This window comes from Muscardinus avellanarius, assembly GCF_963383645.1.
Source record: "Muscardinus avellanarius genome assembly, chromosome: 11".
Classification (NCBI taxonomy): domain Eukaryota; kingdom Metazoa; phylum Chordata; class Mammalia; order Rodentia; family Gliridae; genus Muscardinus; species Muscardinus avellanarius.
Window position 1 is genome coordinate 102,323,424 of NC_137797.1, and position 24,486 is coordinate 102,347,909.

At 48.5% G+C, this 24,486-nt stretch overlaps 1 protein-coding gene across 1 annotated transcript; it reads right to left on the reverse strand.

Moving 5' to 3' along the window:
- Positions 1–1,465: 1,465 nt before the first annotated feature.
- Positions 1,466–24,201, reverse strand: YBX3 (Y-box binding protein 3). The gene is made up of 10 exons (XM_080706698.1): positions 23,970–24,201; positions 19,916–19,979; positions 18,965–18,998; positions 16,054–16,143; positions 14,335–14,457; positions 10,805–11,011; positions 5,843–5,940; positions 3,775–3,946; positions 3,259–3,362; positions 1,466–1,508 (listed from the first exon to the last, which is right to left on the reverse strand). The coding sequence occupies exons 1-9, from the start codon at positions 24,169–24,171 to the stop codon at positions 3,297–3,299; spliced, it is 1,056 nt and encodes a 351-aa protein (XP_080562824.1). The 5' UTR covers positions 24,172–24,201; the 3' UTR covers positions 1,466–1,508; positions 3,259–3,296.
- Between the last annotated feature and the right edge of the window lie 285 nt (positions 24,202–24,486).

Consider the following 24,486-nt stretch of genomic DNA (forward strand, 5'->3'; position numbering starts at 1 on the left):
CTGGACAGGAGCCTGGAGTGTGGTCAAAAGAGCTCCCGTCTCATCTCTGAAACACGCACAGTCACGTGACCCCTCATGGCAGCAGGTTCTGCACCCATAGATTCATCCAGTCACGGATCAAAAGTACTTAGGGTAAAATTTTTCCCCATTATTACTGCAGGTCATGGTGGTACATGTTTGTAAGCCCAATACTTGAGAGGCTGAGACAGGAGGAGCAAAGGTTTGCTGCCAGACTCAGGAATTTAGCGAGGCTCTCAGCAACACGGTGAGAGCCCATTTCAATAATAAAGTAAAATAGGGCTGGGGGTGTAGCTCAAAGGTAGAACACCTCTGGGTTCAAGCCCCAGCACTAAAATAACTAAATATTAAATATGACAATGTAATAACTATTCACATACCATACATATGTAAACTGTCTTAGATATTACATGCAATTTAGATGTGATTTAAAGAATACAGGAGAATGTGCACAGATTATATGCAAAACTATGCCATTTTATATAAAGGATTTGAGCATCCTCAGATTTTGGAACCCAAAGGAGTCCCAGAAACAATGCCCAGTGGTATCTAAGGACCAAGGATCTACATGGATTGCTGCTGCAACCCTCGGACTGGACGTTCAAGGGTGTTGACTACTTCATTCATCAGTGGGAAACCAACAGTGGTTCTGAAGTGAAGGCCACTGAACTGTCCCAGGGAAGTTATCTCAAGAGTCAGAGAGCAAACAGTGTGTGCCTACCACCCAGCTCAGACACGCTCAACCCCCAGTGCTACTTTCCAAAGAAATCCCATTTCCTATGACCTCAAGCTCACATAACCAGATCTGCTAAACAGCACTAAGTCACCTTTACATTTGGCTTGAATTTCACCAGTGACAGGTCAAGTGCATGGTGTGTGTGCTGGGGGAGGGCAAAGCGTGCAACCCCGGAGCAACGTACACTCAGGTCACACACCTCTTCCTTTGAAGGGTAAAAATTTTATTTCTGAGGAACTTCTTGCTGCACACTTTCAGAGAATCACATGAGAAAGCAAAATGTTATCCTCCCTCATCCTCGAAATAAATAAGAAGGGCATAAAATTTCTTTTTAAATCATGACACTTGTAGTTTAGCACCAGCATCCAAAATGAACAAAAAGGAAACAAGGTGCTGACTAGAGATTTCAGATTTCTTTGGTTGGGGTCTTCCCCATGTGGTATTCATATTTCTTCTTTCAATTCCTATTACCAAAACAGTAAAAACCAGGAAAAAATTATAAACCTAGTGCTTGCTGACACCGGGGAGGTGGCTTCCCGTGCGGCGTGCAGGCGTTCCCGGGAGCGCAGCCTGCTGGGAAGCGCGCCGACAGTGTCTCTGCAGCTGTTAGTTTCTCAAAGAGTAACAGTGAGCATTCCAATGTCCAAATCTTGGTTAATCTTCCCCTTTATTGCTGAGATGTTTCTTTGGTGTTATAAGGTCGTGGGTGTGCTTTTTGCTGGATTTCTGAATGGCCCTTAATTGTTTAGGTCACCTGGAGAAAAAATAAAATCGAACTTAACACTTTTATATATCAGGAAAATTGTACATAATAGTAAAGTTTTTATAAAATTGTATAAAATTGAATCGCTACCATGAGGCCTTACCAGTAAATACCAGAGCGGCAGTAACTCTCCCAGCATAAGTATTTTATGCCTGCACTATACCTCCTAATATGGATATACCGTCATTTAGTCTCGTCCTCAATGCCAAACAAACTCTTAAGGAGTAGAAAGATTTTTTCCTCCCATATTTTGGATTCATTTTTAGGAATAATACCTAGAAATAACACCAATCAATAAAAGGCTACAGCCACTTTTAAATGGTTAATATGTAATTCTTAAGTCAGTTAATGCAAGTTTGGATAGGGAGTTTGTCTATAATAAATTGTCCATGCTAGGCAGAGATCAAATAAGCTGTTACCAGCAAAGGACATCTACCTGACGAAAGGCTCATTTAAGACCCAGAGCAGACTGTATATAAAATACAAAAACAGATGGCCAGCCAGGCCTGCTGGTGCACGCCTGTAATCCCAGTACTTGGGAGGCTGACAGAGAAAGACCGCAGGTTGGAGGACAGCCTCAGGAGCACAGCTAGACTCTTAGCAGCCTAGCAAGATCCTGCTTTAAAACAAAACAGAAAAAGGGCTGGGGAGGTAGCTCAGAGGTAGAATGCTCCTAGGCCCAATCCTGGTGAGGAAGAAAGGAAGGAAGGAAGGAATGGTGGGCGGGCAGATGGCCTTAAAAAGCAAGAATTTAGCCAGGTGTGGTGGTGCGCGCTTGTAATCCCAAGATTTGGGAGGCTGAGACAGGAGAACGGCGGTTCAAGGACAGCCTCGGCTACTTATTGAGGCCCTTTGCAACTCACTGAGACTCTGTTTCAAAAATAAAGAATAAAAAATAGGGCTGGGAGCATAGCTCAGAGGTAGAATGCCCCTGGGTTTCATCCCCAGTACTGCCAAAAAAAAAAAAAAAAAAGGGGGGGGGGCAGGAATTTATAACCCAAAACTTGATGAATTTTTAACAATTTTAAAAAAATAACAAGACATTAAGGGTTTAACAATCCTTCTTTTAACCAAAAGCAAATGAAAATGGCACTAGGCAAGAAATATATAAAAACGAGAGGAAGTAGTAGGTGAGAAAGGCAGCACCAAGCCATTTCTCAAGCCCGCTGTCCACTTCCTTACTGTGACGGAGGAAGGGGCCAGGAGGCTGAAAGCCAGCAGCTGACCACAGGGCGGCCGCCTCCAGCAGGCTCCAAGCGCAGCGCGGCCCTGGCCCTTGCAGGAAGCCCGGACACGGCGAGCTCTCCCCTCCACCAGGGGAAACGTTATCCAGGCAGGGGAGAGGCGGGGCCTGCGCTGCGTGGACACTCTGTGGGCCTCACGCACTGCACGGCCGTGCAAGACAAAGAGCGTGTCGCAGGGAGACGCTCAGTGGCCTCACAGATACGGCTGCTGTTACTAGAACCAGGCCCTTATCAGGAAAGCCATCAAACTGGCCCCGGCTGCCACATGCCACAAAATCAACAGGTTTCCAAGAGAGTTAAGAGCTGTCTGTCTAGATGTTTACAGCCCCAAACTAATCCAAGTAGGGTCAATCCAGACTCAGCCACAGAACAGTTCTCCCCACAATCCCACTGGGACCAGGGTCGGCACAGAGGACCACAGAGCTAGCTGAAGCCCTCTTCTGCCGCTCGGAGGGTCACGCTCTTGGGGACGGGCTCCGGGTGGCCGCGGCTCTCACCCTGCTGGCGGCGAAGGGGCCTGGGGGCCGGGCGGGCATCACTCGGCGCTGCTCTGCTCGGTGGCGGGAGCAGGGTTCTCAGTCGGCGCTCCACCTGCCTTGGTCTGAAACGCAAAACAGAACTGTAAAGCACAAAGCAATCCCTCCAGATGCTCTGCGGGGCTTAAGACGAAAGGTCCAGAAAGTGAGTTTTCCTGCCTATGGAGAACGGCCACGGAAAACGAACTACTCTCATGCCTATAAGTCAAGAGGGGCTTCCACAAGGCCACTGCGTGTCACTACTCGCCGCTAAGACTCTGGCACGGGGCACTCGACTCCCTCGTGCTTAGAGGCGCCCCTGCACAAGTGCCGCCCTGCAGTGTAACTCAGAGAATGCACTAGCTGAATTCAAGGACCTACGTGATCATAAGCAAAACAGCGCATGTCAGGTTTCCGGCCACCTCGTCACAAGCCCCTCCTGGACGCTGGGGTGCGCACGGGGGGCGTGGCAGGCGGCCCCAGGCTGGCTGGCTTTACCTCTTTGCCATCTTGTGAAGGAGTGTTCGGGGGCCGGGGGCGGCGCCGTAAGTTGTAAGGCCGCCGGTAGCCGCGGCGGGCGGGTGGCTGGTTCGGCCCGTTGGCTGCTTGCTGGTTCTCCTTGTCTTCGGCTTCTCCGGCAGCCGGGGCGGGTCGCGGGCGAGGAGGTCCCCTAGAGCGGAACACAAGACAGCTCGAGTGCTACGAGGCTGGGTTCTCAAGACAAAAGCAAGAGGCCGGTGCTTCCTGCTAGAATTACTCAGGCCATCCACACACGGAACAAGAGCTTGGTGAAGAAAACTAATTTCCCCAGCATTTTCCCCTTACATTTAAATACACAACTGTAGTGCGCAGATACTGATCACACGATGATCCTATCAGGCACCCGGATACTGGCGTGAGGACAGGAAATCGCAAAAAGAACGGTGGCCTGATACCCCTTCACGCAGAGTCTGGTGGAGACTGGGGGAGAAAACTAACACTGGTTGGAACCAAAGCCTGAGACAGCATGTTTTCACATTCCATGATTAACTTCAATGATAATTCTGTCAGAAATGTACTGAGAAAACCAACAGGTGCTCGAACCACATAGAATTGCTTCCTGCTTCCATCATTTAGTACTGGGGAGGCTGAGACAGGAGGACTGCAGCTTTGAGGCCAGCCTCAGCAATGTACCAGGCTCTCAGCAACCTAGCAAGACCTTGTTTCAAAAAAAAAAAAAAAGGCCTGTGTGTGAATGTAGCAGCTTGAAGTGCCCCTAGGTTCAATCTCCAGTGCCACAAAAAGGTGGGGGTGCTTTTCCAAGCTAGGGACTGGCAGGGCTGCACTGCCAATCCTATCTGCTTCAAGAGTTTGTTTTATGAGGTCTCCTACTTTGAAATTCTTTAGTAATTTTTCATTCGTGATTATGCTTAAATCTGGAGTGACCTTGTGAGGAAGGCAGACGGACAGCCTGGTATAAGTCCTTTCGCAATAGACTTACTCTACTTTCATAAGTCCATATTGACAAATTTCAAGGTACAGACGGGCGCCCTGACCTGGAACCCTGAAACCCTCCAAAACGCAAACACTCATGCATTCATCTATTATACTGGGGACGAACCCAGGGCATTCACCTCTAAGCTACACCCTCAGTCCTATCTTACTTTTATTTGGAAACAGGGTCTTGCTAGGTTGATGAGAGCCTCACTACTTGATAAGGCTGTCCTCAAACCTGTGATCGTCCGTCTCAGACTCCCAACTACTGAGATTACAGGCAAGCGCTATTGTGCTCAGCTTGGAAAGACACAAATTTCAAACACTTCTGGTGACAAGCACTTTGGGATACTCAGCCTGTAATTTGGGAAATTCTACTTTTCCACCTACCTCAAGGGTAAGGAAAATGAACGGGCAAAAGGGGTTTAAGGTATGTGCCCAATTTGCAGTCTTTGGAAAAAAGAAACACAAATAAAATGATATAGTCTTTCACTAATATTGACACAAAAGTAGTAAAAATATTTAGTATTGATTAAGGGCACCATCCTAACTAAACAAAACAGTATACCTAAACTTATTGGCCGCTGGAGAAGATTCTCCATGTTATAGACTCTCAATTATAGACTTGGTGGCCACAACTTAATGAAGCGCAGAAACTGGCTCAAGGACGTGCAGCTACTAAACTGCAGAGTAGAGTTTGGTGCGGGCCATGTGAACCTTAGCCCACGTCAAGGCTGAGCCGACACACACGTGGGTTATAAGACATTCAGTATCCGTCCCAACCTCTGTCCTGCAAGCCGTCGTCCATCTGTTGCGCGGCTGCTGGACTGCAGACTAGCTCAGACCACATGGAAGCTACGGAGGGTCTATTAATGGTCTGGTCCGGGGCTAATTAAACTTTCTAGTTGCTAAAGAGGAGGAAAAGGTCACATCGCCTTCTGAAAATACACACTGAGCTCTCAAAAGACTTGGGCAAGTGGTTAGCACAGCTGCGTCTTCCAATCACACGAACCCTCAAAGCAACCCGGCGCCCTCTTCCACTCTGCGGTCCCTCCCGCCCGGCTGGCCCCACGCCCCGGGCAGCGGCACGCACCTGCGGTACCTGGAGCGGTAGGTCGGGTTCCGGTGGACTGGCCCCTGAAGCTGCGCTCCCTCGGGGACGCCATCCTTCATCTCTCCAACCTCACCGGCCTAGAGGGCAGCGAGAGCTGAAAATGAGTCCTAGCTCAGGGCCTGAGGAGCAGAGCGCCGCGGCCAGGGCCAGTGTCAGAAGGAGACACGTAACGGGCCTGCTGGCAGAGCGGGCACTCAGACGGTTTACTGCTCAGACTGTCGCTAGCGATAGGAAAGGAAGACAAACTCAGTCCTCCAGCATTAGCCTTCGTCTCGCCCCGGGGCACTAACTTTATTGTACAGTATTAACGTTTTTAAACCCTACATGTTTAACTCTTGGAAGAACACTTAGTTTATAGAAAGCAAAGTAATGATACATTGAGCAGTGTGACTTTTCCAATTGTTTCAGAACCAGATCCACTAATTCTACCAGCCGGCTTCCCTCAGTACCGCCAAGGGTCTGTATAGAAGTTTCCTCCGAGTCTCAGGCCCGGGTCAGAGCGCTGGCTGCCTGCAGGTGTGAAGCCTGGGCCCAGCCCTGCAGCAGCACACCTGAGCCGCCTCAGCCCCATGGCTCCCTCTCAGGGTTGTAGCCTGTTTGCATTAGGGATAACATTTAAAAATGCCTTCTTGATGATACACTGATTTTAATCCGGGGAAATAAAGTTAATTTACGGCTTGTAAGGGGAAGATAAAAAAAGCCACCAATCTCTGAGATTCTTTTCAAGACAGGCATATATCTACATTCTTGTCTTTCTCAAAGCCGAATCTCTTCCTCCATTTCAGAGGTGACTAATGGGCATCTCCATATTTCACTGAGAAAATAAAAACCGACTCCTACCTCCCCAGCAAGAGCACACTCGCTGTTCACCCGTCTCCTCCTCCCCCGTCACTGCTGTTCTCCGTCTACTACCACATCTCCACCAAGGCACGCAACTTGCTCAAAGAGCATCCCTTTGTCCTGGTTTTCATTCCGAAGTAACACACATTTATAGACAATTTGGAGGTATGGGATCTGATTCTATACTTCCCAATTCAAGTTTCACCAATTGTCTCAAATAAAATGTTTCACAGTAAACACGCCCATTTAGGATCATGGATTGAGTATATTTGCGTCGCTTTGTCTGGAGCACTTTGCCAGTCTTCACTTGGCTCTCATGACCACTACAGGCCAGTCCGTGTGCAAAGCCCACAGCCGGGGTGGTCTGCAGTCTGTCTCGGGCCCGGGCCAGGACGCCACAGGCGCCCCGGGGCTGTCAGGGCGCACTCGGGTGAGAGGGGAGGTCAGTACCAGCCAGGCTCCCCGGCTAACCCCTCACTCTGTTCCCTGTTTATAATTAGTATTTTGTCAAGAAGTACTCTCAAAGTTCATAAGTACCCCGCTTCTCATCAGACGTCTCAGCACGTGCGTTTATTTACTTCTAGCCGCACAGACTCACAGTGCTGGGGCCGCTCAGTGAGCTGTACTGCTGCTGCCACTACCGGCCGGCCGAGGTGCGTGGCCAGCATTCTCTGTGTTGGAGAGTGGTCTATAGAAACGGGAAGCTGGGGGCCTGCGTGCACAGGACTACGGAGCATCCCTGCCTTGAGGCTCCTTCAGCAGGCAGAACTACAGAGGCGCGCGCGCACACACACACACACACACACACACACACACACACACGCATTACGTGTGCAAGTGTATACAAACGTGTGTGTGCTTCACCTGCCCCACCTGATCCAAGACTTTGAGAAGTGTTGCTGGTGAGGTACAGGGTGAGGGAGACCAGGGAGAACCATTATAAAAAGAAATCAAACAAAAATCTTGCCCGGACCCCACATTTCTTTGAGCTCCTCTGTAGATACCCACACAAAAGCAAAGCCACCCCTCCCTACCCACCAGACACCTGCTGGGAGAGGGACACCTCCTTCCCACTCGTGCCTCGTTCTCACCCAGCCTCCACCCTCAGCACACCAGCAGCCAGCCAGCCTGGGCCCAGGCATCGTCTCTCTCCTTTGTCTTCCTAAAGTTTACTTGCTCTTATGCCCACAGCTCAGGCTGCCCACCCGCACTCATCCCGCACTTACCCTCGCCCTGCCCTCCCTGGCTTTAAACATCATTCCTACACCTGCAGTCCAGTCGGGCCTTGGCATGGCGCTCCCCCTGCCCCAGGGCACCAGTTTCCCCTGCTCCGTTTAGGCGTCTTCTTCAACAGTGCTTACTGAGCTCCGAGACGCTGGAAGATGCCGGCCACGGCCTGTCTGAAACCCTTCCCTCCTTCCGTGACCTGCTTTCTACCTCTGACTCGGCTTTATTTGGCTCCCAACGTGACATCTCCACTTGAAGGTTTTGGGTTGTTTTTGCAGTAATGGGGATGGGATCCAGGGGCATGCTACCTCTGAGCTAAACCCCCAGCCCTATTTTTTATTCTTAATTTTGAAAGAGGGTCTCATTAAGTTGTGGAGGGCCTCACTAAGTAGCTAAGGCTGGCTGCGGACCACGATCCTCCTGTCTCAGCCTCCCAAGTACTGGGATTACAAACTTGAAGGTAAATTTTAATAGGGGAAAAAGATCTCCAACATTTTTTTTAACCTTTCTCTAAACCCACCCTTTCTTCACCCTCTTCATTTCAGGCAAAGCCCACAGAGGCCCGTTTTCCCTCGCCCTCCATCATTGCAGGCACCTTCCTTCAAGTTCAGAAGGTCTCCCAACCCCAGCCTCCAATTCTGCTTCCAACTGTCCACTGGTAACTCCCGTGGCTCCTGTCTGCTTCTGCGGCCCCCACAGAGCAGCATCGCTATCTCCTAAAATCGTTTCTTTTCTCTTCATATCCTTCTCCTGGCTTCTCCTCACACTGAGAGCACAGCAAAATGCCTCATCTCCCTCAGTACCTGCCAATCACTGCCGATTTCATCAGGCTAGATGCCAGTGCTCATGAAGTCGAGAGGACGGAAGAGGAACCGACTCCAAACATCGGCCACTAGGAAGATGCCAAGCAATGATGCTCTCTCCCTTGAAAATAATTCTTTTCTTGAAGACTACAAATAGTTGGTATTAACTCAGTGACAGAGTCTACTTAACTTTCTCATATGCAGAACTATTTATCTTTCAAAATGTAAACCATGCCAGGCATGGTGGCACACGTCTGTAATCACAGGACTTAAGAGGCTGAGACAGGAGGATCGTGGTTCGCAGACAACCTTAGCTACTTAGCGAGGCCCTCAGCCACTTAGTGAGACCCCGTTTCAAAATAAAAATTTTAAAAAAAGCTGGGAGATATACAGCTAGTGGGTAGAATGCTCCTGCATTCAACCCCAGCACCCAAAATTATATATGTAAAAAAAGAAACCATTCGGTTACTGATAGATTTTTTCCTTAACACAAACACTTCTGGCCTGGACGGCACCACTTACCCCGCTGTGTCCAGGAAGCGTCTGTGTTGCATAGAGAAGAAAATGTTGTCAAAGACTTTTCTATTTACCTCAGCAGCTTTCAGTATCCTGGAGATCTGCCTACCGTTTAAAGATCTTATACTGACAGCCAGGATGCAGCCGAGTTGTAAGGAAGAAGCTTTTAGGAAGTTTCATTTTTTGCTGTTGGTTTGGCCTAAGCAGACATCTTAGTCACCGAATTCCCAAACATGGTAGTGAACTCTGGAAACATCCTAGGGGAAACTGCTGATGAGATCCGAGAAGCTTTCGCTTCCCACTCACTGGGGGAGACCAGCCTGCAGCAGGACGACCGCGCAGCAGCTTGCAACAGGCACGGACACCGTGCGCAGCGTCTGTGCTAGCTGCTCTGCACCCAGGAGCACTTTGCTGGGCGTTCCCCTCCTCAGGTGAGATCTGCTCTGAGAGACACAGAAAGAGCCCCCATGCGCTCACACAGCTCTGAGCAGCACTACTCCTGTGGGAAGGCACTAACGGTGTGCACCAGCACCTCCCTCACTCCCGTCCTCATCTCCTAGAAGCCCGGCACTGCCCTAAAGAAACCCACTGTGCCGTGGACCCAACTGCGCACACACAAGTCTACTTGTTATTTTTAGCACATGTGTCAGGGGCAGCTGTTGAAGAGAAGAAAAAAATAAAAAGCGTAGAAAGAGCACAGTCATACAGGGGGGCAAGAGAAGTGCAGCAAACACAGACCGAACATAATGTTCAGTCAAAACACTTCTGGGGCGGGGGCGGGGGCACTGGGGGAGAGTTAGAGCTGGAGATAAAAGCGAGGCTCGAGCTCCGTCTTCCACGCCTCCCGGGAACTGCAAAGGGCGCCAGGCCTTTCAACAGAACAAAGTTAGTATGAGGCTCATTAACAGAACAAATTTGCAATAGTTTTACTATTTTCCAGTAAAAAAGGAGAATCAGTGACCAATAATCTCCATTCTAGGCCAGTTTTTTAAAAAACAAAATGCCTCCACAGCATGTAAATTTGGTAGTTTAAAATGCTCCCTGTTACAGGGGCGAGGATACGCCCTGGTATTTAAGTCATGAGCTTTGGTGTAGATACTTTACTCCCACTTAGTACATCAACTACTTCATCTCTCTAAAACTTGCTTTTCTGAAAAACCTCACAGATTTTCAGAAACAAGATTCACATTCAGACTCTGTCTTCAAAGTCCAAGCTCTTCAACATGCCACCTTTCTCCCGAGTTTATTTCTCTTGTTCTACTAGAAACTGGAAACGCTCCCCTCACCTCCGGGGTCACCTCCAGGGTCCCCAGGAGCTTGGCTGTGCACTTGTGTTTCTAGAGATGCTTCTGGAGCGACTGCTCCGAGAGCCCCAAGGCCTGCCTCTGCTCTGCGGCTCAGGAGGCCCACAGCAGGCGCGGGCAAGGCAAGGCGTTACTTGCAGCAGCTGGTGTTGGAGGAGGAGGAAGAGAAGGAGGAGGAGGAGGAGGAAGAGGAGGCAGAGGAGGACGGAAGGGTGAGGACTGCTGAGAAGAAGTTCCAGGTGCAATTTTACCTGCATTCTGCTGGGATGGGGAAAGACCCGTGAGCGACGGTCAAAGGTCTGTCCCACGTGGTAAGGCGGGAACCGCCGCTGCCGGTACTGAGGGCGATACTGGGGGCGGCGCAGCTGACTCCGAGCCCCAGAGAACTGCCGGTCAGGGGCAGGGGGGTCAAATCCTTCACTGCTGCCGCTCCCTTCCTCCTCCTCCTCCCCAGCGTACTAGCGAAGCAAAGAGACAGAGGTTCAGAAGAAGTTTCAGCGAAGAGCCACAGAACACCACTTAGGAAGAATACCACCAACAGGGGAAGAACCGCCCAGAGCAATAATCCCTTTTATTGCACAGCAAGATGCATCTAGCCCAGATTATCACGTGATTACCTGGGATAAATTACAGTAAGGTTAAAGCAGATCTATGCAGATAAAACACCAAGAAGCAGAAAAGCAAGAGCAATCTATAACAAATTTAACAGTCATCTAATTAGAGCCACTAAGGGTATCTACAAGGTTAATCCTATGAGGCTCCTTCAATGTGTATCTCAACGTTTACCATCCCCTGGGAGAAGGCCAGGGCAAGCCAGGAAAACCCTACTGTGTGCTGTCATTAGACAGGTGCCGTAGGTGGTACACTCCCCACAGCACTGCTCAAAGCGCGGCAGCGCCTCCAAAATCTTCCAGGCAGTCAACTTGCTGGTGTTCGAGTTTCTACATTGCTATCTGCCTGTATCCTGAGTGTGCCATGGGGGCTCCCGGGGTGACATGAAGTATCTCTCAGCAGATGAAATGTAGTAATAGACATGAGAATCCAGCTATATTCTATTAAACCATACACCAACACAACATACAAAGTATAAAGCAATACCACTCTTCTCACTTGATTAGATTTTTCATAAATGTTATTTATATCAACACATTAAAAAGTTATTAAGTCAAATTTATTTATTAATTAAAAAAATTTTTTTTTCTGTGGTACTAGGGATGGAACCCAGGGGCATTCTACCTCCGAGCTACACCCCAACCCTATTTTTTTCTTTAATTTTTTTGAAACAGGGTCTCACTGAGTTGCGGAGGACCCCACTAAATAGCTGAGGCTGCCCGCGAACCACGATCCTCCTGTCTTAGCCTCCCAAATGCTGGGATTACAAGCATGTGGCACCACACGTGGCTTAAGTCAAATATGTTTAAACCAAAAAGTTTGAAAACCAATGACCTATGGCATTACTCCATGCTTAGAAATAATTTTAATTGTATTTTCATAAACAGTAGCAAGCTCTAATGATAAGTATTTCTAAATAAGTCCTTATTAATAAAAGGAATTACTGGCTCATTCTATATTTAACCTATCACATACAACCACTTATATTTTAATAAATTAAGCATCAAAGAGTTTGTAACTTCAAATCTTACTTTAAAGAGGAATATGTAAATGGCGAATATGCTAATGATGTCTCTATGGAAGGTAACTCGTTTTTAAAATAGTAAATTAAAAATTAGCAAGATAAGGGCCCCTTTGTTTCAGAAGGTGGGACACCTGCTACAAAGCCCTCCAGAACAAACCTGTGTGCGCAGCCCAAGTTCCCACAGGGAAGCCTTGTCTGGGCTGATCTCAAAAAGTCAGTCATTCTGCACTGCACTAAATCTGTGTCAAAAACTGATTCACAATGATGTAGATACACTGGCATAGAAAATGTTAACAGAAATATGAAGAGTTTGACTACATAAATCACGTTATAAGACACATCCATAAGCCACCAATTTTCCACTGAGAACTTTTCCAGACATCACTGCCAGTGGGGACCATCCTCTGAGACATCCCACATGTATCTCTTTTGAGATACCCCAAGCCAACCAGTGTCAGGATTTAGATGTTAAACAGAAAGCTTGCATTTATATATACTTTAAGAGCTTGGGAAGTTTTGATTTCTAGATATTTTTCCAGCTTTTGAAGGGAAACTTTTCTCTGAAGCCCTTTCTATCACTTACTTCTGAATTGAGCTAGGAGTGAGTCTGAGAACAGCTGGAGTTCTGTGACCAGAAGGAAAACACAAGCTTGAACAGTCAGCAGTCACCAAAGCTCCCCTCGCCACCCTCCACGGCTGTCAGTCAGAGGGCGAGCGCACCAGTTAGCGAAACAAACAGATGAGAGTACTAAGCAACATGACACACTCAGTCTGGGAGTAAAGATGGCAGAAGAGCAAAAATATTTGGGACAGCAGAAAGAAATAAAGCTATCAAAACAGAGGCATGGGATTCTCTGAGATGTTTCAAAGGCTTTCCTTTGAATGGTGCACGTAGCCACGACGCTGTGCGCACCCAGCATCCTCAGTTTTATTCTACGGTGCTGGTTCCGATTCTGAAAACACCAGAAGTCTCCATGATTTCACTTTCTGACTCTTGTTAGTTCAACTCTAATAAGGTTCTCACAACCACAACCGAAGCGAGTTCATGAGGTGTGCCTCGAGAAGGCACCATTAGGTTGACCTCCGAAGCAAGCTCCAGCAGATCTGCTTCTGATTCCCTTCAGCTCTTTCCCCTGCACTGGCAGCGCTCTGAGGAACCAAGGCAATCACTCCTGCTTCTCTACTGTGAAAGAGCAGCCAAGTGCTACGCTAGGTCAAACAGCTCCCTAACTGAGGCAAAGGCCTTGATACTTCTGCGGCCGGCACTTATTTTATTGCCTGTCCTCAACAATTCCCCATTCTCTCTTTTCTTAGAGGGCAACAGTGTCAGTGCTTGTGAAGAAAAAACAGTTCCAGCCATGAGGAGCTCCACTCCCTGTACCAGCCAACGCCACCTAACGAGCGCCGGCCCAGAGGGCCAGGGGAAGGAAAAGCGTGCCAGACAAGGCAGGCGCTGCCCACCTGAAGATGTCTCCGCAAGACAATTAAGGGTCTCTGACTTGCAGCCAAATCCAACCTGATACAGCTTTTGCCCGGCAAGTTTCCAATGAGACCAATGGCTATGGATAAAGTCTGGGCACTAAAACATTTCCTTAAGAAAAATATCAGCCAGGCAGGGTGGTACCCATAATCCGTAATCCCGGCAGTTGGAAGGCTGAGAAAGGAGGATCCCCGATTCAAGGACAGCCTCAGCAAGCAGTGAGACTCCCAATCAACCTAGAGAAAGCCTATTTCAAAATAAAAATAAAATATAAAATAGGGCTTGGGGTGTAGCTTGGAAGTAGAATGCCCCTGTGTTCAATTCTCAGTAACAACAACAAAAAAAAAAAAAAAAAAAAAAAGGAGAAAAAAATCACTTGTAAACGGGTGTGGTAGTGAATACTTGTAAAGCTAAGACAGGAAGATCACAGGACTGAGGACAGCCTCAGCAAGTGGTAAGACTCATCAACCTAACAAGACCCTGTTTCAAAATAAAAATAGGGCTGGAGGTGTACTTTATCTCACACACACACACACACACACACAAACAATTTGTCCCATCTCCAGGAAAAATATGGCATTTATATCTGCTCCAGTACATACACTTAGTTTTAGACATGAAGAAATGTTCAGTCATTGCATCAGTTAGGAACAGACACGACTCACGTTGCGGGGAGGCCCACGGCGTCTGCCATAGTAGCCACGTCTGTAGCGGCGCCGATCAGCAGCGTAGCGGCTCCCTTCCACGGGCACTCCATCTGGGCCGGTCACGTTGGCTGCCTCAGCACCCTGAGACAGAAAACAGCCGGCCTCCACATTGAAAGGAAGCTCAGTCCACCCCCGCCAGACACCAGCCTTAGACAGCAGAGTGTAAGAGAGCAAAACATACTGACGATTCCTCCTACCTCAAAAACGTCTAGACAAGCTTTAACAAGGCACAAGGACCTGATGCTGATTTAAATGCATCTGCTTGTTAAGCCTTGCCTTCTTGGCTAGTTATGATAAGTTAAAGAGCACTATGGACCACTTTAAAGAATATAAACTAGTAAACAAAACAATCATAAAACTAAAATTAATGTGATACGAGGAAGAATATTCATCAATGACAAGGAATGAAGATAATATTAATCTCCCTAGAATAGGCCAAGGCCTATGTTACCTTAAAAGGTACCAAGAGGCCCTACTCACGGGCTCCCAGGGCTCTGCCCAGCCGCTCATTCACTCATTCTCTTATTTTTATTTAGAGACCATTTCTCACTAAGTGCTCAGGCTGGCCTTGAACTTGTGGGTCTCTTGCCTCAGCCTCTCGAGCAGCTGGGATTACAGGTGTGCACCACATGCCCAGCCTGTACTCGGCAGCAAGAGGAATAAGGTCTCCACACAGAGTCCTTCTTTAGACCTGCCCATTATCCTTGAATCAAACTCGAGGTGTGTGTGTGTGTGTGTGTGTGTGTGTGTGTGTGTGTGTGTGTCCAGGATTATAGGCATATACCACCATATCTGGCCAAGTTCTTATTTTCAGAGAGACAAATAAATAAAATATTACTTCAAAAATATAAAACCAAACTGAGACAAAAGAGATTCAAAAGAGTATAAATCATGTCTTTCAGACATTTTGTAAAACCTCGAGTTCTGAAAGCATGCAAGCAGCTCGACAAAACAAAATATTAAAAGTTGGGTGGCTGTCAGATACCACCAGCTAGCACTGCTGTAAGTGATACCTGAGATTCACAACACTGCCCCTGGGAATTACTGGAAAAGAAAATCACCTAAATTTCTATATCAGATAAAACAAGGTGTTTTTCTTCTAAAACAGAAGAGTCTGAGAGCTACTCAGAATGGAACTACAAGCGTGTGTGTGTGTGCGTGCGCGTGTGTGTACGTGTGTACGTACGTGTGTGCATGTGTGCGCATGCGCATGTGTACATACGCAGTATATTCTTCAGCTGCCATTGCTTCCTGCCATGGTGATGGCAGGGAAATGGTTTTCATCTTAGTCTAACAGACCAAAATCAAATCATAAGGACAAATAATGTAATTAAATACTAGCATAAGAAATTCTGGAGATATTCTTCAAGGTGGTCCCAGCTTTCTGAACTCTTTGGAATAAAACTGCTATATAGCCGGCATGGTGACGCACACCTGTAACCCCAGTACTTGGGAGGCTGAGACAGGAGGATCGCAGATTCAAGGGCAGCCCCAAAATGTAGTGGGGCTCTCAATAATCTAGTGAGACCCCATTTCAAAATTTAAAAATCCCAGTACCACCAAATGTGTTTCTGCTCAACAGTTACTTCCTCTAACATAATGTTAATCAGTGGGGGCCACTGATTATGCCACAAAGCTTTGTGCCAGGACGCACTGTTACCAACCACAATTTCTCACCTTTTCTCCTTCGACCACATCGAACTCTACAGTTTCCCCATCTCCTACGCTACGCAGGTACTTCCGCGGGTTATTCTTCTTGATGGCAGTCTGTTGAGAAAACAGAAAATTCGTATCAATATTAACCAACACTGAAAAAATTTCATCATCACTTTCAAGTTTACTAGAGTGGACCTAAAGAAATTATTGACCTATTCTGACTAGGTAAATTAAAGAAAAATTTATCAACTGACCCAGTACTTGGGAGGCTGAGACAGGAGGATCACAGGTTCACAGACACCCTCAGGTACTTAGTGAGGCCCTGCAACTTACTGAGACCCTGTTTCAAAATAAAGAATAAAAAATAGGGTTATGGGTGTAGCCCGGAGGTAGAATGCCCCTGGGTTCAATCTCCAGTACCATCAGAGAGAGAGAGAGAAGAGAGAGAAAAACTGCTACTACAAACTTGTGTTGCACTGGATAGATGAGTTATGCCAAGCCATCAAACTTCGGAGCTTCAGAGTGCAGCTCCATCAGCAAGGCGACAATCCCTTCCTCAGACCTACATATACGCACTTTAGGTACAGAGGTTCTGTGGACAAGGGGATAAATACTCCTAGTAAACAAAGTCATCTGGCCTTACCCTCAACCCATTCCACGAATGCGAAAGCAGAAGCTGGCAGAGGTGACTTATCTGAGGTCGGGAAAGAGTCACAGTCCCCATGGGGGGAGGTGAGGAGAGAGAATCCACAGCCCTCACTGCACCTGCACGAGACCTCAAATGCTCCCTCTCGCACCACCTCGATGCCAACTAGTCCCTACAGGTTCCCTGCTGAGATAATAAAAGGTTAATGATGGTACTATTCTGCACTAAACATGTGTACCTAAATATCTGCGTATAAAAAGCCCTTTCTCTCTTAATCAAGAGACCGGATAGAATAATTCTTCTTCTTTTTTTTTGGGGGGGGGGGTACTAGACAGGGAATCCAGGGGCATTCTACCTCCAAGCTACACCCCCAGGCCTTATTTTTTTGTCTTGAAAATCAGGATCTTACTAGGTTTCCAGAGTCTCACTGCATTGCTGAGGCTGTCCTTAAAACTGCAATCCTCCCTCTCAGCCTAACAAGCACTGGGATTATAGACTATTCTTGCAAGAAGTTTCTATTTCTTTGGCTTGCATCTTGAAACAGTTAAAGGGGCTCTGAGTTAATATGGAATTAGGTCAACTTTATTTTATAAAGCGATTAGGCATGTGTAATCCAGCCCTTCCCCTACTCTGAGTAGGAGGGAGAGAGAAAAAAGTAAGCCAACTGGGCAGAGACCTCACCCACAGAGGAAAAAAGGCAGCTCAGGACAGGCTACATGCGCACGCAGCAGGAACACTCAGTCATTCCAAAAGCAGCCCCTCCCTGTCGGCTCGCTCCCTTTTTCCTGTTAGACTGGGCAGGCCTCAACACACTGAGGTGACTCACCACACCAGCTCTGGGCTGGAATCAGGTCATACAGCAACAGGCTTGTAAGCCGGTTAGCAGTAGAGACACTGCTTTCTCCAACACTCACCAACACGCAGAAGGACTGGGAACCCCCAGGTGTTACAAGCAACCCTTCCTTTTTAGCCTGTCAAGACTTTCAGTGTATATCAACAAAAATATCCACCCCGATGATCTAAGTACAATGGAAATATAGCCAGTTAATCAAAATATATGAATAGAAACCACACCCCAAACTCCGATACACACATACACACACACACCTCTAAACCTAAGTAAACCAAAACACATAAAACCAGATGCTTGCTGGAGCTCTGCAGGCCCATGTGCTGGCATGGGTGCACACTGCTACACTCTCCTGTCATTACACACTAAACCCAACACTCCTATTTCAGACAACTCAGTGCAAACTCAATATACAAAAACAATAGCAAGGACGGGCATAACTTTGCTAAACTTTTTTTTTTTTTTTTTTTTTTGCTATCCTGGAGATGGAAGCCAGGGGCGTTCTACCTCTGAGCTACACTCTCAGCCCTATTTTTCATTCTTTATTTTGAAACAGGGTCTCACTTAGTTGTGGAGGGCTTCACTAAGTAGCTGAGGCTGGCCGTGAACCTGTGATCTTCCTGTTCAGCCTCCCACGTACTGGGATTACAAGTGTGGGTCACCATGTCTGGCTCCTTCTCTCTTTTACTCCGCTCCTAGGCTAGCAAGCTTGGTGATCCTCCTGTGGAACCCACGCAATAAAACCTTTCATGCCTACCCCATCTGCGATCCTGTCTCAGCCTCGCAAGTGCTGGGATTCAAGTGTGCGCCACCACACCCAGCCTTCACTTGACCTCTTTTGTAAAGCAAGTATGCCTATATACGTAGTAACAGGATAAACATCTCCAGTTAATAACGTAATCAAAGACTGGGGCACCAGCAGTGGAACCCATTTTCTAGACTTCCTTCGAGCACAGGGAATGTAGTCTTTTGACCTGGACGTGGGCTGGAGAGAGGAGAACTGGGAAGGGAATGCTGCCACAGGCCTGGACACACACCCTCACCACCTGCCTCCCCGCGCCACTCTCCAGGGAGAGGAGCTGCACCAAACGCCCTCCCAGCAAGAGCCAGGGCAGGCGGCCAGACACGAGGAGACACCACTGTCAGGGGAATAGGAAGGTCGCACAGAACACACGTGCTTTACTAACAACTCACAGGCTGTGAAAAGCGGTTTAACTCAATATCGCTCAAATCAACTGCAAAAATAAAACTGGAAACAATATGATGGCTCAGGAGCTTAGATGCCGATATTAAAATGTGGCACCGATCTCTCATCCCCAAATCAACCACACAAAGAGTTTGGAGTACCCTAATCATGTATAGGACTCACTTTGGGGAACAGCAGTTCATTGACACCCTCCTCATGTGGCAAACAGAACATTTGTAATCCCTCTTACCTGATGGACAAACACGTCTTCTTTGGTGTCATTTCTGCCAGGAGACGAAAAAAGATACAATTAAAGGTACTAAACATGTGAAGAAACTTAAATAGATGTGTTATAGAAGTCTAGATCTCAACACCTAATAACACCGTGTAAATTTCTGTGGATCCTCTAAGTGAGAATCGATCCTCCTTAAAAACTTCTAACTCTGCAAGTTCCCCACCTTACCAGAGTGCTTGGCGCACAGGATTCAACATCCAGAAACATCCCTTTCCTCTCATCTCTTTATAAACCACGTGGCTTGTAATCAGAGCTCCAGATTCCCTCCCAGCAAAGGCAAGCAAGACAGTTAAAAGGAGAGCACAGCTGGGAACGAGGCTCTCCTTACACTCAAACTTAAAACAGCTCTCCCATGGCCCCACCCCACCAAGACACACAAGGAAGAAACTAGAGGGATTTGTTCAAGGAGGGGAAGCAGAGAAAACTACAACATCCTGTGAAAACATCCTGTGCTCCCTCCCAAAGGCTCGCGCTGTCCTCATTCCTGCTCGGTTACCAGTGACCATCCTTTAAAGAAAACACTGGTTTGCTCACAGGGCTTGGATGGGACCTGGGCTACAAATCCAGCTCAATTACTCACTAGTGTGTGACCTTAGGAAAATCGCTTAACCATCTAAGACTCCATTTATCCATCTGTGAAATCATGAATATGCCTCATTTAGTCTAAGGCTCTTTCCCTGATATTTATTTTCTTTTAGTGACTGGACTGTATGAAATTAGGTGTGTATTAGTATTTGAAAATGTATTTTAATTAATACTTACTGACCAGTTGCTTAGAAATGAGAATATTGACAGGGCTTAGAAATCTTAAAATTTATACAACCCTTTAATAAAGTAAGGTCAGGAATTTGTAACTGCTGGTGACATGAACATAAATTTAAAACATGTAGTTCTATACACACGTACCGATTGATAAATCCATATCCGTTTCTGACGTTGAACCATTTGACAGTGCCAAGGACTTTGGTGGCTAAAATGGGGTTAAGCAGATAAGTTAGTGTTTGACCTACAAAGAGATAAAGCGTCGATCACTAACGTCTTGATACTATCATACAAAGCCTAAACATACCTGAGCAAACCATGACAGCCTAATTCGAAAATAAATCAGGAAGAGAAATGGAGTAAGATATAATGAGGCACTTTTCAGAGACTAGCCCTTCCTCCTTGTTAACATTTTGAGAGTCAGAAGCCAAGGAGTGGTCATAAGTCTGTACAATTCTGCAATAATTAAAAGTGAGTAACACTGCTGAGGAAAAAGTCCTGGCCACAACTCACGTTCCAAATATTAACCCAGAGAAATTTTCCAAGTGCAAGAGAGGCCACAAGAGAGAGTATGGGCGAGTGAGAGACCGGCACACTGGTTTTCACTTTAGAATACTAGGCAACGCGTAGCAAGCAGCAGCGGCTCCTTGTTAACAGCCAGTCCACACAGACGTGCAGTAAAGCCCTCTCCTTGCCAGCACGGTCCTGCCTTGCGGCCGGCTGCCTCCATCTCCTCCTGTGACCTGGTGGTCAGATCTCTCCCACCGCAGCGTGACCTGGGCCTCGTTCACCTACTCCCTGCAGTGGGTGGGAACCTCACCTGGCATTTCCCTCGAGCCCCCCTTTGCTTACTGCCTCACTTTGTTACAACAGGACCATTTCTCTGTGACAGACTTCAGCAGAATTCTTTAAGAATCTAAACTAACTTCATGTAACTTGTATTCTATAGATGCATATTTAACTATTTCAGACATGGCCCTTGGAATCAATTGGGATTCCTCTAAGGAATCTAAGGAAATGTCTAAATGCAGGAAACGACAAAGGAATGATTGAGATTCAATGATTAACACGCAGCAGGGATGGCAGTACTGGACAATGAAAAGGGCTTAGGTTAGAGCTTGGATATAGACGGTCTCTGGGTTCAACCCCATTGCCGACAAGAAACAGAGCACCTCAGAGAAGATTACATTTTTAAAACAAGCTTGCTAGAGAAAGGAGTTACTACTCACGTTAATGTGCTGCCTCTCTCTGAAAAGAGTTTATTAACACGAAGGCTCTGGCTTCTAAATTCAAAACTAAAACAGTAATCAGGATTTGCTCTGCTATGAGTGGGATGGTTCTGAGTCTTGCTACACTGATATGCTTGGGGATACTTTGGCTTTCTTCGAAGGAAAACGAAAGTCTCCAAAGTCAGCCATCCAGCCCACATTACCCAGCGATCTCCAGCTCACATCCCAAAGCACAGCTCTGTGGTGGAGAAGTTCACTCCCCATACCACAATATATTTTTTTAAGAAAAGGTATCACCAGTCTTTGAGGCCATTCGAAATTAGACCAACAGGGCACAGGGGAAAAAAAGAATTGGTGCTTGAGAAGCAAATGTACACAGGAGAGGCCAGATTCTAGAGACACAAAGATGAGCATTTGAGTCACACATGGTTTAAACGAAGTGCTTTCTGTGCTTCACTGGCCCCATTAACAGCCCAGGAAAACATAGGCAGCAACTGTTTTAAACATGTAGCTAGTACGCTTGAAAGTATAATCTTGGTTCCAAAGGCAACACTAATAATGGGGGGAGGGTAATGATTCTCAAGTTAAACTTGAGAGTCCAGTCTGGACAGATTTTACTTTTCAATGCAGTTTAAAGAGGGGGAAAAAAAATCTAATTCTACATATAGTGCTAAGGACTTCGTATTGCCAAACTCACTCACACTGAAGAAGCTCACAAACGAGGAGGGGCACGGGGAGACTAAGACCCCCACAGCGGTCCTCAGAAGGAAGGCTTTATTTCACTCATGGAAATTATCTTCCCTGGAATAGGTGCTATGAACTGAAGTCAAGGCCATGTGCAAAAACTAGAACGAGAATCCAAGAACAGTATCCATTTCAGTGGCACAGCGTCTAGCACATTTTAAGCATCCATGTGCTCGCTTGGCAAAGGGCAGAGATGGCAGAACACAGAGACACAGACAGACAGTGTCCAAGTGTCAAGTGGAAGGCTGCCCTTCATTTTGAGAGACTCTGGGTGTGGATGGGAAGATGGAAGCCCTCCGAGCCCTACCAGGGATGTGGCAGAAACACCAGCAGCTGGTCATTGAGGAAATCAACCTCCACTTATCTGCTTCCCTATCTTTAAAGATAATATCATCATTCCTTATCTCAGAAAGGTTCAGGGATCAAATGAAAAACTGAAAGTGCTCCCCTGCTCAAAAATATGGTTAGCCAGGCAGGGTGGCACAAATGTATAATCCCAGTACTTGGGAGGCTGTGACAGGAGAATCACAGCCTCACCAGCCTCAGCAATTTAGCAAGGCCCTCAGCAACTTAGTGAGACCTTGTTTCAAAATAAAGAATATTAAAAGGGCTGGGGATGCAACTCTGAAGTAGAACACACCCTTGGGTTCACTCCCCGGCGCCGCAATTTTTTTTTAAAGGTATCATTAAGAACATATCTCAACATTACTTTGAATGACAACAAAAAGCTGTCTCTCAGAATTTTTTCATGAATGCTTTCCAAAAAAAAAAAACAAAAAAACAACAACATTTGGTAGAAACAATATCACAATAGTCACTAGATTTAAGCAAATTTTTTAGTTTGGCAAAAACTAAAGCCTAAGTAGCTGAAGCTGTCTGTGAACCCGGATCCTCCTGTCTCAGCCTCCCAAAGGCTTACAAGTGTGCATAATTGTAATTATAATTCCTACAAAACACAAGACAAGTCTTAGAAAACCAACAGAGCTGGCCTGAGGTGGGGAATACAGGAATCCTGTGTCTTTCCTCTGCAGGATTCCCTCCACTTCCTGCCATTGGGGGGCAAGGCTCAGGGAAAGGGAAAGTTCTCTGGAGCATCCCACACCATCTGCTAACTTTCGTGTTTCACACTCCTTCTGGGGAGCTCATTACTACCCACCTGCTTGGCAAGCCTGTCCGAGGGCATTGCAGAAGGAAGACTGGAACACCGAAAATTACACGCCGACAAAACCAATCACCAACCACAGGTTCTGAGCCTCTCCCCCCAAACGTGAACTCTTCCTGTTTCCCGTCCTAAGCCCTAAGTTACAAATCCCAAGGTAACCATGTTTTGAACCAGCGTCAGCCTCCACTTCCAAGCAAGTTTTCTCAGCTGTTTCACCACGTGCGTTCCCACAGTGCAGGAAGAGGAAAAGGGCGTGACATCGGGGTGGGGGGAGACCAAATGGCTCTTTGCCTCAGTGGGCACCGGGAGGGGGGCCTACGGGACGGAGACCCAGACTTCCCGGGGCGGATTGCAACACCTCCCCGCCGGCATGTGGCCCTCAGCAGCATGGCGCCTGCCCAAGACCAGGCGGGAAGGGCGTCAGGGACAGACACCTGAGCCTGCCTGGGTGTGGTGGGGTGGGGGAGACAGTCTTTCCACTTTGGCCTGCCCGTCTCTCGCAGCGCCTTCCTCTGTCCCACAGAGGGACACAGCTGTCCGGGATACCAAGCGGGCACTCTCCCGTCCCGCGGGTCCACGTGTCCACAGCTCCCCACATCCAGCTCCATCCCCAAGCCAGCGCCCCTCTCCGCCCCGGCTGCTTTCCCCCAGCGCCCGCGGGCGGGGACGGAGATCCCGGAGCCCCGCTTTCACCTGCAACTGCGCAGGGAGGGGGCCGGGGCCCGGGAGCGCCTGCGGGGCGGGGACCGCATCCCGGGGAGCCCCCACGGCCCCTGGCGACCGCGCCAGGGTGGGGAGGGACCGCATCCCGGGATCCCCGCTGCCGCCCGGAACGTCGGTGGGGAGGGGAGCCCCGCTGCCACCCGGAACGTCTGTGGGGAGGGGAGCCCCGCTGCCGCCCGGAACGTCGATGGGGAGGGGAGCCCCGCTGCCACCCGGAACGTCTGTGGGGAGGGGAGCCCCGCTGCCACCCGGAACGTCTCCGAGGCGGGGCCCGAGTCCCGGGAGCCCGGCTGCCACCCGGAGCGCCTATGGGCGCCCCCGCCCCGTCCCGCCGACTCACCGAGCACCCTCTTCTCGGCGTCCTCGCCGCCCGCGGGGGCCGGGCCGGGGCCGGGTGTGGCGGGGCCCGCGTCGCCGCCGGGGCTGCCCGCGGCCGGGGGCGCGGCGGCCGGGCTCTTGGGCGCGGGGTCGGGGGGCGCGGCCGCCTCGGCCGGGGCCTGCGGGAGCGCGGCGCCGCCGGTGGCCTCGCCCGCCTCGCTCATGCCGCCTGCTCTGCTGTCGACCTGGGGCGGTTGGTGGCGGTTGGCGCGGCGACTCGCGGCGGCGGCTCGAGCTCTCGGGCTGCGCGCTCGGTCTCACGGCCCCGAAAATGGCCCCGCGCGGGTAGTGGTGGGCGGCGCCGGCCGCGGTGGGCGGGGCGGGCCGCGGTGGGCGGGGCGTGGGCGGGCGCCGCGCTCATTAGCATTTAAAGGCGCAGGCCGCCCCTCCAGGGCAGGAGAGAGCGGGACGGTGGGCCCTGGCTGAGGGCAAGGCTTCGCAGCCTGCTCAGGCCCTTCTATTGGAGCGGGGCACAGGAG

Bases quoted from the DNA above. Each gene is read 5' to 3' on its own strand.
- YBX3 (XM_080706698.1), bottom strand. From the start codon at position 24,171: ATGAGCGAGGCGGGCGAGGCCACCGGCGGCGCCGCGCTCCCGCAGGCC. The intron at 16,144-18,964 runs GTAAGAGGGATT...TTTTCTCAACAG, and splicing joins AAGACGTGTTTGTCCATCAG to ACTGCCATCAAGAAGAATAA. The intron at 11,012-14,334 runs GTGAGTCGTGTC...TTGCTTCGCTAG, and splicing joins GCCGTGGGCCTCCCCGCAAC to TACGCTGGGGAGGAGGAGGA.